This window comes from Cinclus cinclus, chromosome 4 (genome assembly GCF_963662255.1).
Source record: "Cinclus cinclus chromosome 4, bCinCin1.1, whole genome shotgun sequence".
In the NCBI taxonomy this organism is placed as follows: domain Eukaryota; kingdom Metazoa; phylum Chordata; class Aves; order Passeriformes; family Cinclidae; genus Cinclus; species Cinclus cinclus.
In genome coordinates this window covers 47,775,961-47,793,418 of record NC_085049.1, presented here as the reverse complement: position 1 = coordinate 47,793,418, position 17,458 = coordinate 47,775,961, and the positions used below count along the sequence as shown (strand labels likewise).

At 37.3% G+C, this 17,458-nt stretch overlaps 1 protein-coding gene across 3 annotated transcripts in view; it reads left to right on the top strand.

The window, feature by feature from the left end:
• Positions 1–16,474, top strand: part of OSBPL8 (oxysterol binding protein like 8) — a 49,774-nt gene extending 33,300 nt beyond the window's left edge. For all 3 annotated transcript variants that reach the window (XM_062492043.1, XM_062492044.1, XM_062492042.1), the window contains 16 exons: positions 376–460; positions 1,527–1,698; positions 2,201–2,435; positions 3,848–4,032; positions 4,727–4,808; positions 5,484–5,582; positions 6,032–6,128; positions 6,474–6,572; positions 7,364–7,461; positions 8,129–8,218; positions 8,784–8,920; positions 9,253–9,438; positions 11,752–11,839; positions 12,242–12,344; positions 12,889–12,991; positions 13,221–16,474. In XM_062492043.1, coding sequence (XP_062348027.1) covers positions 376–460; positions 1,527–1,698; positions 2,201–2,435; positions 3,848–4,032; positions 4,727–4,808; positions 5,484–5,582; positions 6,032–6,128; positions 6,474–6,572; positions 7,364–7,461; positions 8,129–8,218; positions 8,784–8,920; positions 9,253–9,438; positions 11,752–11,839; positions 12,242–12,344; positions 12,889–12,991; positions 13,221–13,356 — 1,995 coding nt within the window. In that variant the 3' untranslated portion in view covers positions 13,357–16,474. The remainder of the gene's footprint in view (positions 1–375; positions 461–1,526; positions 1,699–2,200; positions 2,436–3,847; positions 4,033–4,726; positions 4,809–5,483; positions 5,583–6,031; positions 6,129–6,473; positions 6,573–7,363; positions 7,462–8,128; positions 8,219–8,783; positions 8,921–9,252; positions 9,439–11,751; positions 11,840–12,241; positions 12,345–12,888; positions 12,992–13,220) is intronic.
• The last annotated feature ends 984 nt before the right edge of the window (positions 16,475–17,458 follow it).

The window sequence follows — 17,458 nt, the reverse complement described above, 5'->3', positions numbered from 1 at the left end:
AGAACTTCACAGTGAAAATAAAACTTCAGCCAAGTCTGATTTATACACCAAAAAAAAAACAGGGCACCTCCCAAAAAAAAAAGCCAAAAAACTGCACCCAAATGAAAAACAAACCAAAAACTAATTTTTTTTTTAATCCCAAAGACCATTCTTTTGAAAAGTGAGCTTGAATTGGGTCCTATACTTCGAAATTAAGTCTTTGAAGAAGCAATCCAGTGAAAGAGGGCTGTCCATCTTTCCATTCATGTCTTCATTAGATGTTGCTGAGTGACTGTAAATATCCCTGCAGTGTGTCAGCTTCTTACTGCATTGAATGATAAACTGTAAAACTGAACTAAAATATCTAATGCTGTTTCTTGTTTTGTGTGTTTCAAGGGTCCTAAAGGTGAAGCAGTTGGTGCTATAACTCTGCCATTGCCCAGCAGTTACTTGATCATCCGAGCTGCTTCAGAATCAGATGGTAAATATATACTTCATTGACTTTCAGCAGGGATAGCACTTAGTTATGAGAAAGATGGTTTCAATTGTCTTATCATGTCTTTTACAGCACTTTGATTGCAGTTTAAGGTTCTCCTTTAATTTAGAGCATTCAGTTATGTTGGTAGTAGTATTTTTTCATGGTTATTAAAGGGGAGTATTGACCTGAAGGAAAAGTTATTGAACTCCTTGCAGTTGACTGGGTAGAGGAGGAGGAGAGGGTTATGTGTAATTTAGCTGTATTAATGTGTGTCTAAATGCCAAGTGCCTTTGTAAAGTGGGAATATGTATGTATTCTTATTAAAGCATTTCTGTGTTAAATGCAGCAGTTGCACAGAGCTCTAGTAGTAAAAATTCCTTCAAAATGTAGTTCTGTAAACAGCCTTCACTAGGAAGGTGTTGATCAGTGCAACTACCTTCTGAAGTTACAACGTGAAAAAAAATTGAAGACTATTGTGTAGCTCTTTCTAGCAGGTGCTTTTCATCTACTGGTTAATTAAGCATACAGCTGCAGACTTTAAAAACAGGGCTCTCTGCCTTCTGTATTGAGAAACGGATTAGATACATGGAAAAGAAGAGGGGAAAAGAATGCACAAATTTGTTCAGTTATTTTTTGCCAAAGGAAATTGGAATATCTGCTTTTTATCTTTTGAAATGTTATGCACTATAATTATAGATCATTTTCCACTGTATTCTTCAGAAATAGAGCAGGGCTGCAGGCAACTTTGGGGACATTGCACAGTCATGGCCAGGGTGGAACCAGACTTGCATTAAGGAAGAAATACTGGAATATGCTCTAACAAAATCATGATTTACCTTGCTTGTCCTGCCCTGAAGCATCCCTTGTACCGAAGCTGGGTGGTTGTGAGTTGTTCTTTTGTCTCCACCAGACCATAAGATCCAATGCATGTAACATGGAGCAGCTCTCAAATGTTTCTTCAAAGGCAATGCAAGCAGGCTCAAAGGACTAATTTTCCCAGTTAGGAAACAGAAGTGGTATAGTTCTGTTAAATCCTTAATTTTTAGTCTAATAGTAAATTTCTGTTCAGGCAGGTGTTGGATGGATGCTTTGGAGTTGGCATTGAAATGTTCAAGTCTGCTTAAACGTACAATGATTAGGGAAGGTAAAGAGCATGATTTGAACTCGTCAGCCGACAGTACTCATGTTTCTTTCTATGGTCTGCTTCGTGCTAACAACTTGCACAGTGGAGAAAACTTACCGTAAGTGAATTAATTACTAGACCTGATTGCTTTTTGGCAGAACCTTGTAGTGATAATTTTGCCACAGGGAGGCTAAGGCGGCAGTTTGTTTTGCTCTTGAGTTCTCTTCATATGCCTTATTTGTAGTGTGTTTCATGCCCTGCACATAAAATGAAAAAAATTTTTAAGCAAAGTGGGGAAGTTTGACCCATGGAACTTGGAGTATTGCATCTGTAAGTTTAAGTACTCAGTTAAACTGTTTGAAATAGAAAACATAAAATTTTAAGTTGGTGACTCTTGTTAGCTTCAGAGAGGTGCTTGATGTCCCAGGCTTATCAGTATCATTTGACAGTTCAGTGAGAAGAGTATATGTCCTATATGTTTCCAGCAAGGCTAGTTTGACACTGCTGCCACCTCGGGATTGATACTAGTAATTTTGGTGTGTATTTTATTAAGATCCGGGTTTGGAAAAATGAAATGATTGTGTAAAATTAAAGATTCATTTATCCTTTGTTTTTAATAGGTTAAATGACAGTGAAATTGAAAGGCATCACTTCAAAGATCAGGATACGTACTCTGACAAATCTGATAAGGAAAATGACCACGACCACGAGGAATCTGATAACGATGGATTGGGAAAAAGTGAAGAAAGCGATAGTGACACATCGGAGCGGCAGGATGATTCTTATGTCGATCCAGAGCCAATTGATGTCAGGGAAACTACTTACTTAGAACAGAGTCATGAAGAACTTGGGGAGGTAAATGTGCTGTTGATGTGTTGAGCAAGCAGCTTCTCCAAATAGTAAGCTGATATTTTAGGGGTCAGACTACACTTGAAAGTTGACTTGCAGGATTGGCTTTCATATTTTCAGCAATAATGTATAGAAAAGGTTCTGCTCACCCATATTTTGCTCTGCCTTGCCACTCCTGTGCTAGTGTATGAGATTTTAACAGAGATAATGAAATTACATGGTGTATTGCTCAGACAGAAGGTATAGAAAGGGCCACCTGCAGCAGAAGTTCTTCATGACTACTTGTTCTTTTGTTGTTACTTCTGTTTTGGTTTTATTAACTTAGTCCTGTTTTTTTCTTCAAGTAAAAATCTTTGAGTTGAAGGTTTGAATGCAACCTTGCACTTCTTTTTTTTTTTTTTTTTTTTTTCTTCCTTGCAAGAAGGAAATAAAGCATTTGTAGTCTGCAGAATTTAGTGGAAGGCTTGCTGTGCTTCTGATGTCACCTTGCATTCTAAATATTCCCCAGAGCTGCTATTCCACTTCTGCAGGTTGTTTTATGTGTTTGCCTATACAGGCAAATATGACAGGGATTTGTAAACCAGAAGTCTTGGCAGCAGAAATTAAAATAAGTCTTTTCACAAATCTCCTCTTTCTTCTTAAGAGAAATGACTATGAGATATTTTTTTAATGCTCATGGAACTTGAATATCTTACATTGTAGTGCTTTCTAGTATCATGTCTAAACAAAGCAGTATTTTAGGAAAAGCTGAAGAGTTTTAAGTGACGAAGTTTTGAGTATGCATTTTAGAACTGTTCTGGAAAAAGGGATGCCTTTCCTTGCTTTTCCTACAACCACTGCTCTTGATTTCAGAAACTATATGGTATAATATCTCCCCTCTTCTTGGACAGAAAGGAGATAGAGTATGCCTGCTGGTTTTGCTCAGTTACCCCTAAGTTGTGTATTATTTTAAGGAAAACCACTGATGATGCTGGCTGATCCAAGGCAGTGAGAAACATAGATACGTCAGCTTTCATGGTTAGGAAAAGCTGGTATAATGAACAGCCCTTTGGTGGATATGTCCTCCATGTGAGAAGTGAATAATGCAGTTGATGCCTAGGAAAGGACTAAGGAAGAATTTCTGAGCAACATTTTGCCTCAAATTTTTCCAACCTAGAGATGATGAAAATAAATGCAAATGAAAATAAATGAAAAGTTTTAAAAGCTGAATAGGTTATCTATTTTACTTCATTAAAGATGTATCATAAGTGTTTTTATAGAAACTTGATCTAACTTCCATAGTTGCTTCAGCATGCCAGAGTGGTTTATTTTAAGTATCCATTTCCCATTCTCACTGCAACCTTAGAATGTGTTGACCTGTCTTCTGGAGGATTGTTTGCTTTCTCCTTTCTGTAAGCAGTTTTGTGGCTCATTCCTAGGCAGGTGAGGCTGCTCAGACAGAAGAAGTGTCAGAAGAAAACAAGAGTTTGATCTGGACACTATTGAAGCAAGTCCGGCCGGGAATGGACTTGTCCAAGGTTGTACTGCCTACATTTATTTTAGAGCCTCGCTCTTTCCTGGACAAGCTGTCTGATTACTACTACCATGCAGACTTTCTGTCTGAGTAAGTCCATCCTGTCTCTGGTTTTCATTCTTACAATTTGTTAAATTGAAATAGGTAACAGTGTCAGATATTGTCATTCTCTGAAAGCTAACTGCCTTGAGAGCTCATATGGTACATCTTGAAGTCTGCCCCCTCCTACAATTTAGTAGCAGTTGTGTTGCAGGCATTTCTGGTCTAGCTTCTGAAGACTGGTTGAATGACTGAAAATTAGTTTAATTTTTTTTTCTCCAAGAAGCATGTTTGAAATGAGAAGCCAATACTTAATAGTTAATTTTTTAATACAGTGTCAAGTTCTGTCCAGATTTACAGTTGCCTGCTCAAATGTACATAGTAAATTAAAGACTGTTAATTGAAATATTATTCAGCTCTGAGCTCTGCATGTAAGTAGGCTGCTAGTAAAAAGATACAAAAGTAGTAACCTATAAATGGAAGAACCTGAGGGGGGTGGGACAATTTAATGTTACAAAGAACAGACTCAAATATGGAAATACTTTTTCAGGCATTTTGTTTTACTTCAGTTTTCAGGCAATTATTTGAAAACTTTAAATCTGGGGAGGTTGGCTGAAAGTTTTACAGTAGTGCAAATCACAGACCTGTTTTATTCAGCTCATAGATTCAAGATATGTCACAACAATTGATAGCATGTTATAAATTATGAAAGACTGATATTTGATCTGTGTGTTCTGTTTCACAGAGCTGCTCTTGAAGAGAATGCATACAACCGCATGAAAAAAGTAGTAAAGTGGTATTTGTCAGGATTCTACAAAAAGCCAAAGGTATGCTTTCACATATCATTTTGTCTTTAGTCACTGTGTCTAGTTAGAGGACTTAGGGATATGCTGAAGTAAGGTTTTAGTTTAAATTTACATTTTAATGCATTTTTTTAAAAATCAAAGTTAAGTTTTCATGGCTTACACAAACACATCATGGACATTTTTTGTCCCTAGCAATGCTTAAAATAGACTACATTCAGTTGCTTTCATCCCTAGGAGTAGGAGGTGAACTAAATATTTTTTGGTAAAGTTGAGCCAGTTCTATATTTACCATTCTTCAGTGATAGCAGTCTGAAATTAGAGGACTAATATTTCCACCATTTTATTTAGCTTTGCCCTAAATACTCTTCATAGTCATGTTGTTGGGAAATACTGTTGACAGAAAGTACTTACTACCTATCTTCAGACAAAAGCTCTGGAATAATTCTGCAGAAAACCCAAACCCTTATATTCTGTGCCCTTATGTGTAGAATAGTTTAATGGATATACTGAATGTATGAAAATTCCCTTAGAATGAAGAGCAGACTAATTGAGCATAATATTCAAAGGATTAAATCAAGTACCATGTACTTTTATAATTTTTTCCCTGTGTGTCTTATCTTCAGTGATAGTCTGATAAATGTTTTGTGATTTGTGTACATGCACAGTATGGTTACTCTCTATTCAATTTCTCTGTAGGGACTAAAAAAGCCGTACAATCCCATACTTGGAGAGTTTTTCCGCTGCATGTGGATTCATCCAAGGACAAACAGCAAGACTTTTTATATTGCAGAACAGGTAGATGCAATAACTGGAAAAGATAATTTTAAGAAATAAATGTATTATATATTTGTGCTAGATAAATGCTATGGTAGTTTCAGAAAATGTATTGAAATATACAAATAGTATCTTAAAACCTCTCCTGGTGAGTATAGTTTTCTTACAGACATCTCTTAAGTGTGCCTTCCTAAAGAGAGAGAGGGAGGAAAATGCTTCCAGTATTTCTGTTCCTCTTCCCCTGGAACAAGTCAAGTGCTGATTTTCTTAATTCTTAAAATTCAGTAGGTGATTGCTTGATCTTTATCTCTGAAGATTTTAGTCAAACTTCACATATATTAACTGTTTTCTAATACGTGCAAAATTCTAATGTGAATTTTGCGTTGTCATTATTAGCTCAAAGTTTATACTGTATTTACTATATTGCTTGTTTTTGTGTTTCTCAAATATGTGGGTTTTTTTTCCAACAGGTGTCACATCACCCACCGATATCTGCCTTCTATGTAAGCAACCGCAAGGATGGTTTTTGCCTTAGTGGTAGCATTCTGGCCAAATCAAAATTCTATGGTAAATAATGGGGATTTTTTTGGTTGTACATGTATTGAGGGATGCAAAATTCGTGCACGTCAGCTGTGTTTTGTGGATTAAAGAAGGTTATCAGAAGGGTCAGTGTTTGGGTTGTTTTATTGTCCTTTCCTTACAAAGTTTTTGCTACTGGTCTTCTGAATTTTAATTTCTATTTTTGGAGTGTTTTACTTTTTAATTGGAGGCATATTATAGTGGCTTCACTAGACAGTATAGGTTGCAGTGTTAAAATATACTGATGTTCTTAATTGTATTGCTTAGTTATAAGGGAATGTTGACTGTTGTCTTGCAGGGTGAGAAATGTGACAGTCTGTCTTTGAATTTCAGGGAATTCATTATCTGCCATACTAGATGGAGAAGGACGGCTAACATTTCTAAATAGGGGAGAAGATTATGTAATGACAATGCCATATGCCCATTGTAAAGGTAGTGTTTTTTTCATTCTCTAGATGGCAAAGTAACAAGAAAATAAGTTTGTTATTCTAAATAGTTCATTATTCTAAATCATGTGCTGTGTTGGATTCAAGCCTGTCATCTGGAGGAGAATGTTCTGAATATTGATTGGCAACATTGGTGGCTCTAGGCTTCCACAAATCAGGAGTAAAATACATCTGTTGTTCAAGCCATGTTTTACTTTTTCATACAGGAGAATATTTTATTTTTTTTTTCATACCTAGTGAGAAATAGTAAGAGTGTATATATATATATATATAGTTATGTCACTACATGACATGAATTTACTATTTGAGTTACCTTTTTTCAGAGCGGGAGCTTTTCCACTATTTTCCTCTTGTAAACATAAAAGGCAATGTAGTAGCTACACCACAGGGTGATTTGATTGCAAATCATGAATATTTACCCTTAGTCTCACCATGAAAAACAGGTCAGTGCTTTGTAAAGTTTTCTGGAAAGTCAGTAATAGCACAAAATAGATTGCAGAATTGCTCATTTTTTAAGCTGTAGCTTAGTCAGTATTGTCTACCCATATACTCCAGAATTCCCTTTTAGTATACACAGAATCACAAAGGAAAGGTCATCTGAAAATACTTTTTTTTTTCCCCTCTGGCACAAGTATGTTTACTCTAGGAATTGTACCCAAGTAACTTAGGTTTTGTTAACCCTTAACGTGTTAGCCATAAACAAACTTTGCTTTGTTCAGTTAAAAACTTTCGTTTTAGCTGGGGATTTTTGTTTTTTCTTCTTCTTTTCTCTTGCAGGAATTCTTTATGGAACAATGACCTTAGAGCTTGGAGGAATAGTCAACATCACCTGTGAGAAAACTGGGTACAGCGCAACGATTGAATTCAAACTCAAGGTTAGTGAATGCTGTAAGTAGGAATAAGAAGAATTAACATAATGTCCACTTGCATAAGCTAAACAAAGTTTTCTGAACTACTTGTAGATGGCTTCTGAAAAATGCAGTTGCCATCCTTGCGGTGGAAGCTGATTTAAAGCTGAAAAAACAGTTTTTGAGAAGTGTGCACATAGAGACGGAAACTGTATTTAGTTGAAATTATAGGGGAAACATTAAACTTGAGAGGCTGTGTTAACTGACAGTTTTCCTTGTCAGTCCACAGGATACATGTGCAGCCTGTCAAAAGGCCAAAGAAAATCCCTGGCAATTTTTGTTTCTACAAAAGACAATCTCTAGTAACAAATGGCCTTTGGCAAAGCTGTGAAATTAGCATAACAAAGGACGGTCCCCTTCAGGATACCGTGTCACTGTTTTCTGCATTATTTTATGTTTTCTCTCCACGTGTGTTAGACAATACTTTTACTCAGAAAATCTTTTAAGGGAAGAAGAAACTACTTACTCTGATTTTAGACTTCTTTAAGATTAATAAGTAGAAGGTACGATATTAAATGTATCAGGGCTGTTTATTGCACATTTCACATTTTTCCTTAAGACTAAACATATAAACAAAAATAATATGTTATTAAAATAAACATGAAATGCTTATTTTTTTGTTGTTGTTTTGCAGCCTTTTTTGGGTAACAATGACAGTGTTAACCAAATATCAGGGAGAATTAAGCTTGGCAAAGAAGTTCTGGCTTTTTTAGAGGGTCACTGGGTAAGTAGTGAATGATGCTCTTTTATAAATTCTGGCTGTTGATGAGACAGGCAAAAGTAGCACTTAACGTTTTTTAAACCTGAGTCTTTTTTGTGTTTAAGTACTGCTTTTGCAGAAAGTATTCAACAAAGGATAGAATCAACATTGTTCTGTTTGCAGCTCTTAAAAGATGGAAAAGTGCGTGTTTATGTAGTTTATGAAGAAAATTAAATTTTGCTTCACAATGAAGCTTATGGAAATATATTGGTATATACGCATTAGTACTGTAAAGAATTTTTATGGCACCAGCATGAAACACTTAAGGTTGTTTCAGTTCTGGTGAGGTGACATGGCATCTCTCATTTTTGGATGTGGTAATGATTGCAGTGCATCTCTGTTCAAGCTGGAACCTAGCACAGAGGGCAAAAATTGAATTTTAAAGTTAGCATATCACATTATTCTTAACTGCACGCATTCTAAAGAAAATAAATTCTTACTATAAAAAAAAGGCTTATTCCTTGTTTTTTTGTAATTTTGGCACTCTTTGAGATAATTACAATTGAGATACCAATCGTACCTGTTACAGGACAGTGAAGTTGTTATTAGTGACAAGAAGACAGGTGTTTCAGAGACATTCTGGAACCCAACATCTGATATAAAGCAGCGTAGATTACACAGATACACTGTGAAGTTTGAAGAGCAAGATGACTTCGAGTCAGAGAAGTAAGTTCACTTTAGAACCATGTATTTATTTTGCCAAAATAAAACTCATAATCTTCTCTAAATTAAAAGCAAATTATCATTACTTTCCCGTGTTTGATGATACTAGCCTTTGATGATAAAAGAAAGTAACACTGTTAAATATAAGATCATTATTTATATACCTTACAATCAGGGAAATATTGATAGAAATATAGATAAAGCATCTATTAAAATGGTAATATTCTCTTTGGAGGGGGTCCATTTACTTAGCCTATAACTGAGGAAATTGTTTGCAATTATTTCTGTCAGCCAGATTGTGACTCTAGTGACTCTGTATATTGTTCATTTGTCAGGCTTTGGCAACAAGTGACAAAAGCAATAAATAATAAAGACCAAACAGAAGCTACTCAGGAGAAATACATTTTGGAAGAAGCTCAGAGAAAGAGTGCCAAAGAGAGGAAACTTAAGGGTGAAGAGTGGACATGCAAGCTGTTCGATCAGGATTCAGTCACAGGAGAATGGCACTACAAATATGCTGAGTGAGTCCTGGAGTGCTTGGTCATATTGCTGAGCCTCTTCCTGTGGTTTCAGCAGCAGAAGAACTGATCCATATAGCTTATATATGTCTAATGACATAGCTGTGCTATGTTCTAGATTTTTTGGGACATCGCATTTTGGGGTCCATTGTCCTCCCTTTTTCTTCCCCTAGACTGACCAGAACATCTACACAGATTTTTCTCACACTGGAAAACATGGTACATGTGGGCATACCACATTGAAATTAAAAGATCTAGTGTCTGAAAATCAGAGAAGGCTGTGCTCAGTTGTATTAAGCCATTCGATTTGTTATGTATTAGAATAACTCAGAATAGTAGGTTTACAGCCATAGTTAATGCTGGGACCAGGTGGCTCTGCTTGGCTGTCAAACATGTCCTGCACATGAGTGTCTGTGAATCTGTGTGATGCTCTGGGTCAGAAGCTGAAGATATAGCTGTCTCCCTGACTGCTGGACAGATGCATTCTGTGACCTCACCAGTGTTGCAAAAGTCAGCTTGAAGCTGAGCCCTTTACTAGTGATCGTCTTCACAGAGCACCATGTTCTGCTGACTTTTTTTCAGTACCCAGCATGCTTCTGTATTGTAGGGATTGTAGAGGTAAAATAGCCAAAGATGATACACACAGAGTTAAATAACTTTGAATCCATGGGTGCTGGAAGCATATTCCCAAGGCTAAACCTGTATAAGAATGGTGATACTGAGGTCATAATGTAAGGCCTAAATGTATGTACAGGGAAGAGTACAAGAATCCCGAGTACTCTGCATGTCTCCAGCAAATTTTCAATTTGGAGGTTTCCTGGAACCAAACAAGGAATCTGTGTATTTAACGACTCTCAGTAAATTTATTTTCCATGAATTTCATTGGTTTCTTATTAAGTTTGTGCAGACTTTCACCACTGAAAACATCGTGCAGCAGGGAAATTCTCCCACTAAATGCTCAGTGAAGCACCTTCTCTTGGTTTGAATCCTTTAGTGCTGTTTGTGCCTCTTCCTGTTGGAAGAGTTGTGAACAGTTGAGCTGAATTGACTGCCTTGAACAAACCTGTGAACTCTTGAACCCCGTGCAAAACCATTAATAAGAGAACTGTACTTGAAATCTGTTAGACTATCCCCTGCAGCTTTAACACCTATTTTGTTAATCTGCATTATTTCTGATGTCCTTGAAGCCTTGTGGTTCAAGGATGTGCCACCAAAATTTTGCTGTGTACCAGAAAGCAGTCTTCACTGACAGCATTCCCTGGAAAAAGCCTCTCTCTCCTTTCAAGCATATAATGCTGGCTCCCCACCTGGTCTATGTAGAGAGTAGTCTTCTACATTTACTATTAAAGATGTGTTCAGTGAGCTGGAACATTTGTTAAGGTATCTGGATTACGGATTTAGGCATCTGGATTACAAATAGAGAAGAGAGAAATGCCTAGTTCTTAACCCAGTTACCTCAGATGACATTTAATTCAAGTCAGGTTAAGATAAGATGTAAGTGAAGGTCTGTGTTCACAACATCTGAAACAGCTACAGCTATTTAAAAGGCATACAGAAGGACACGAAAGGAAATCCATGCTTAATCTACTCTCACTAAAGCTGTGTGACAAAACATCCTTCCTGCAGCTCACTTGCAATTTCTGTCCTGAAAAGTCTGCAATCAGTGCTGATATTGGTATTTTCCTTTGCCTGCTTGCAGTTCTCCAGTGAGCTATGCTTTACGCTGCTGTGTTGTTTTGTTTTTTTTTTTCAATTCTGTATCAGACTGTAATTGGAAAAGCACTCTTAAAAAATCAGAATAAGGAAACTGCATAGCTCATCAGTGTTTCCTGAAACCAGTCTTGATTACCAATAGCCACTTCAGGATGAAAGCAGGTTTGAGGTAACTCATTCTCAAAATCTCCTTCACAGGCATCTTTTAAAAGGAAAAGAAGAAAATTCAATAAAAAGCAGTCTAAATATTTGAAGACTCTCCTAATTTTCCTGTAGTTTTAAAATAATAACTGTATCTGAAGCAGGAAATCTTTCTATGTTTGTAAATGTGTGAGATTGGCAAAACAATTCATAATTATAATGTAAGATAATGCAATAGTTTGTGCTCTTCTCAGGTGGCTGGGGGTTTGATCTGGAGTTGAAATACATTTTTTAGCTCTGTTGGCCCTTCAGGTTAAGACTGGACCATAGGTAGAAGATCATGATGCCATGTCTGATTTCTATATAGGAAGAGTTTTAGCCTCTTCATACTGAGTAGTTTCTGAGCAAAGAAATACTTCTTATTTAAATTGCTGTAGTATTAATAATTTTTACTTTGTCTAGTACCAGACCATGGGACCCTTTGAATGATATGATCCAGTTTGAAAAAGATGGCACAATCCAGACAAAAGTTCGACATCGGACACCAATGGTATGTTCCAGTTCTGACAGCACATGCAACATCCAGGAACTGGTGTATATTATACATTACGTGTATAAAGATTGTCAGAGCACTGGGATTGATGGGAAATGCTATTATCCTACAAAAATGTTCTCTGCATAGTCCATAGAATGTCTTTCACTTCTGTGTTTCATCCTAAGCGGTAGAAATTACTTGATTGCATAGGAATATAAAATATTCAAACTTGAGCTCCGCAGTTTAATGTGTATTTTCCCTTAAATGGGAAGATGCACAGAATTCAGACTGCTAATACATCAAAAAATTTTAATTTAGATTTCTATTAGATATTGTGCTTTTAACTGTTGTTGTTGGAATGTGCTGCTTTCCTACATTTCTGGTTCTCTGGAAATAATATAAATTTATCAATTTTAGGTTACTGTTCCGAAAATCAAACGAAAGCCAGCCAGTCAGAAGATAGGAGAGTGTGGTTTCTCATCCCCAGAGCCTGATAACCAGGATTCCTCTGGGAGTGAAGGTACAAAAAGATACATTTACGTACAGAAATTATCTGAAGAGTTCAGTGTCATGCATACTCTTCTTATCTCAATGTTTTTATTATGCTTTAGTTCTATCCAATGTGAAGCACATACTGGAAAACAGAAGGAGAAGAATGGCTCGTATTTTTAATTGTAAATTTTCCGGTCTTTAAATGCAGTGTAGGTTGGCTTAAGTGCTGCATGTATTCAATATCTAGAGAAAAAGAATGGTGTTCATAAACTGTTTTCTTTCTTAAAAGGTTAATTGTTTTAATTTGTAGATTAGTATCTGGGAGAGAGTAGATTTTTGTTGTTGATAATGTTTTCAGAAGCTAAACAATATGATGAGCGTTTAAATGATATTTCAAGCACTTCAGTTGCCATCCTGTGGTATAGGTGACTCTGAAATAAAGTTTTTGATACAACCTAGTTAGAAAATTTTCTCCTCATTTTTACTCCAGGTTTAGTTTGTCATGTGTACTTTGTTCCTTTTATGGCAGCAATCACTTCAGTCAATTGCATCTACCTTCTGTTTCCTTCTAGCTCAACTGAAGCATAATACAAGAATAAGGAAAAAAGGGGCAGACCTTGGTGAACTGCAGAGTGCCATTGAGTCTATAAAGAAGACACAGGAAGACATTAAGAGGTACTATTGATTAAAATGGTTTAGAGAATAGTTATCTCATAGGTTTGGGTTTTGTTTGTTTTTTTTCTCTTAGAAGCTGGTAGGTATCTTTACTCTTCTCAAATATTCCTTGCTCATTGATGTTTCACAGTTTTCCTCTAAAGCTGCCTTCTGAAGGGAGCCCTAACATAGTAGAAAATGTCAAATTGTCTGGTCTTTAATTTACAGAATATTGTTTTCTATCTTGCAGGGAGATCATGGCACTACGAAATAGAGTCATTTCTAATTCATCACCCTGGGACTACCATTCCTTGCAGTTTAAGCACTATGTCTTCATTGTACTCATGGTTCTGCTACAGCTTATCATTAATTTCTTGTTCAAATAAGAAGTGTGAACAAGGGCCTTCTTGAACTGGAATAATCAAACTGTTACTGGGGACCATATTTTAAGCTGGACTTTAAATGATGCAATATTATGTAAAAGAACCATGTAGCAACAACTCACAGAACTATGCCTCAGCATTCATGGTTCAGAATCATACTTCTGTCTACCCAGTTGCAGTAAGAATTGTGTAAGTGCCAGTACACTCTTGTTCCTGGTGTGTGCCTCTGTGTCACTTGTCTTACGACATCAGCCTTGTGTTTATATTGTGTCATACTGGTGAATCTTCAGCACAGAATAGATCAAGTTAAACACTGAGGTCAGACCCTGTAGGTAGGATATGATTCCCATTATGGTAGAGTGATAAACAGGCATACTTCATTACATATAAACTTACCATTTTTGTAACAAAGAAACTTTTGAAGTAGCCAACAGCTTTTGTAAATGGCATTGGGTGTTTGGAAGTAAATTTTTGTTTAAGATCAAACAAATACCTTATTATATGAAAAATTTTGAGTGTTAGGAAATGGCAAGTAAAAAGCTAAAGTCTTTGGGAAACCTGCGACATAATGTCCTTGACTTGTTTTGGAAGTATTAGGTATTTGTCCTGAATTACTATAGGCTTGTAAGCCAGCTGTTTTATAGTTTCAAAACTTCAGATTCATCATAAAAACATTCCCCCATCTACTGTATAGAGCACATCTTTAACAGTACGACAGCCAGGGAGGTACTGTTTTGGTCTACTCTCATGAATCACAAATATCATGGATTTCTGGTATGTTTGTAAGTCTCAAAAAATCTGCAGCTTTGGATTTACGTTTGTGTATGGCCATGTCACAGTAAGCAGACAGAGTGCTGATGCCAGGACTCACGGTTATTTTTGAAACAAAATGTGAAGAGATGTACTTAGGGTGTATCTTGAGCTGAATCTCCAAAAGGCAGTGTAGAATAGAATTCAGGTACTGTGATGAGTAGACTTGCAAATGAAAATATGTGTGTTTACACAGGGAAAGCTCGGAAATTGTGTGATGGCTAACACCACATATCTCTGAACAAATAAGAGGAAAATCAGTGTTTGTGAAATCCCTCTTTACTGCAAACATATACTACCTACCAGAATACATGGAGGCACCTTCTTAGTATGCTGTAGGCATACAAATTCATGCAAAGCTTAAGTTTAAATTCAAAACCAGGGTTTCCAACATTTTTTATTTGAAGAAATATATGCATGTATAGAATTGTAAAATTGCAGCAAAAAATGTAGTGCTGGTGTTTATCTGGTTAGTTCCCTGTGCCAGTCAAGCATGCCAAGGCAAAAAGGGGCTGTAGAAATGAAAAGGTATTTTCAGTACCCCGGGTGAGACAACAGGAGGATGAGTGGCACAATGTGAAGGACAGCCAGGTTTGATTTCAGAAGATCCTCTCAGAAATCAAATCCATCCTGGGCAGTGGAACAGTTCAAAAATCACATTTGGCTTTTTGCCATGGCAAAGTTATGCTTCTGCCTTGGGTAGCTTACCTGACTCTCCAGGTGATCTGCCGTTCCGTTCTGCATCAGTCTCACTAGTATTTAGTGAAAATACTGTTTACTTGTTTATCTGTCCAGCTTATATATTAGTGTGGCTGACAATTTCAGGCACCTCCCTTTCTCGTTAACCTTTCCTCTTCCTTGGGCCTCAGCTATGTAAAAGTTTATTGTGTAAGCAGTGAACTTTAGATATTTTGTATAGCTTCATCTTAGCATGGTTTGGTCTTGAATAATTTTTCTGGAACGTATTAAGTTAACCAGATCTTGTAGCCATGGGCAAGACCAAACCTGGTTGGACTTCTATTAAATCTACAGCTGATGGGGCAAGATTTGTGAACATGGAAAGTCCCTTCATAAATAAACAAAATAATTACAAATGCCTCCATCTCTAAGTGGAAACTGAAGTTGTTATCCATGTATGAAATGGTATTAAAGCAGAGTATTACAGCATTCACTTCAACATTCTTAGCCTGGAATTTGGCTGTTCATTATTGCATTCAGATGTCAAAGCTTCACCTGTCTTACGATCCATTACAAGCCTTTAAACATACTCTGAACATGAGAATAATCCAATAAGTGATATTTGGGCAATAATTTATATCCCCTAAAATAATACTCTGCTAAATTTGTGGTGCTGAAACTCTTGACCGATAGTTATAAGCTTTTATCTTCCTTGTAAATAGCAATGTCCTGCCTTTTCATGCTGATTTTTTTCAGTCACTTCTATTCAAGGGTGGTGAATAACACAGTCTGCATGCATTTTTACATGGGCCACATGGTAGTGACTGCATTTGACCCAGCCAGCTGGCTGGCTGGCAGCTTGGTGTTAGACCATGTCAGACTAAAAAGATACTCCATAGCTGAAGTTCATGCTCAGCTCAAGATGAGTAAAAGACTTGAACACAGCAAAACAAAATCCTTATGCTTATTTTCTTTTTAAACTAATTTTTTAGAGTTGAATTCTGTTGAAAAAGTTTTAGTGATGATCTGGAAAGGTCAAGGATATGTGATGAAACTTTGCTAGTGGAAACCTAGCAATTTTTATTTTGCTGGGTTTTGTGTGTTCCCTCATTTAAACAGAACAAAGACACTTCTTCCATAATTTTTTACTGTACAGTTGGTCACAGACATGAACGGATCCTTTTCTTTAGTGTGTCACCATTGTCCTCTTCAGCCATGATGTACAGTAGATCTTGACTCCTACCTGCTTAAGACTGAGCTTTGCACATATATAAAAATTGATTGTACAGTTTGAAGATGTTTGAGGGCTGCGGCCTTCTCGTTTTTAAAGTTTATAACAGCACTTGTTTTCACATTTGATTTCCAAATCCTGTTTTGTTTGGGTTTTTTTCCTTGTACAGGAAATATCTGCAGGATTTATTACCATGTGGTTGTGTTGGGTTGGTTTGTTTGTTTTCAGTGCACTCTGTGCCTTTAATTTGCCATTTTGGTACAGGTTGCCTAATTGGGTACAGATAACCTAAGCTAAGAAAAAGTAAAGATGCCATGTGAAATGCGACAAGTATCATTTTCAGTAGACAATGTTTCTTGAATTTCATGTGTTGATTCCTTTTAAATAGCTGATATTACTTGATGAAGGTGTATAGCCTGGTTTTTGTGTCCTTCCTCACACTTGTGAAATCCCACAAACTATTTGCAAGGTTGTCCTATAAAATGTAAGGGTTGAGGTTTCTTCCTTTTAGTTTGTTGTTTGCTGCCCTACTGTGCCTTTGGCAATTTTTTTTCTTCTTAGACTCGTGATGATGAAACAGACTTGTAATTCAGTGTTTCTCAAAGGCTGTTATTTTTAGCTGTTACCATTGTTTGTGTAAATAATGTCTAACAAAAATTCTGTACATCTAAGTTTAATTATTTTTATTTCAAGAGTACCCGCAAATCACAGAAAATTTAGCAGATATTCAAGTATTGTAAACAGTGCCTTCTTGATGGGTTTTTATGCTGTTCGGAGACACGTAAAGATTTGTCAAATTTGTGCCATATATAATATCAGACTTTCTTTGAGGGCTGTTGTGTTTGAGAACTGATGTTCCCACTTAGTCAGACTCGGGATGGGGGGGAGAGAGGACAAGTCTTGTAACATTATACTATTCCTTCTTTCTGGCTGGTGAGCCGAGAGTGGGAGATTTGGGATGTTTACAGTGAAGCTGCACTACTTTGTGGTAATACGGAAAGAGCTCAAACGATGTAACTTCAGGGCAAGATTATTTGGACTTTTTCTCCTCTATGCCCTACCCCGGCCTTTGGCTCTGCCAAGCGGGAAGCTTAACCCTCAAGCCACGGCGCCCGCTTCCCCGTCCCGCGTGTCCCGCCCTGTCCGACACCGGGATCACCGCTTTGTGTGAGGGATCTGAACTGTTACGGGCCGCCTCCAATAAAGATGTGTCGCACCTCCGCGTCTCTGGGCTCTGTGCGCCGCTCCCCGGCCCCGCTCCCCCTTCCCTGGGGCGCGGTTCCCGCTCTCCCTGTCCCTCCCCTCAGCCGCGGCCGCGGCCGGGGCGCGGCCGTGACGCGCGGCGGGCGGAAGGAAGGAACGGAGGAAGGAAGGAACGGAGGGAGG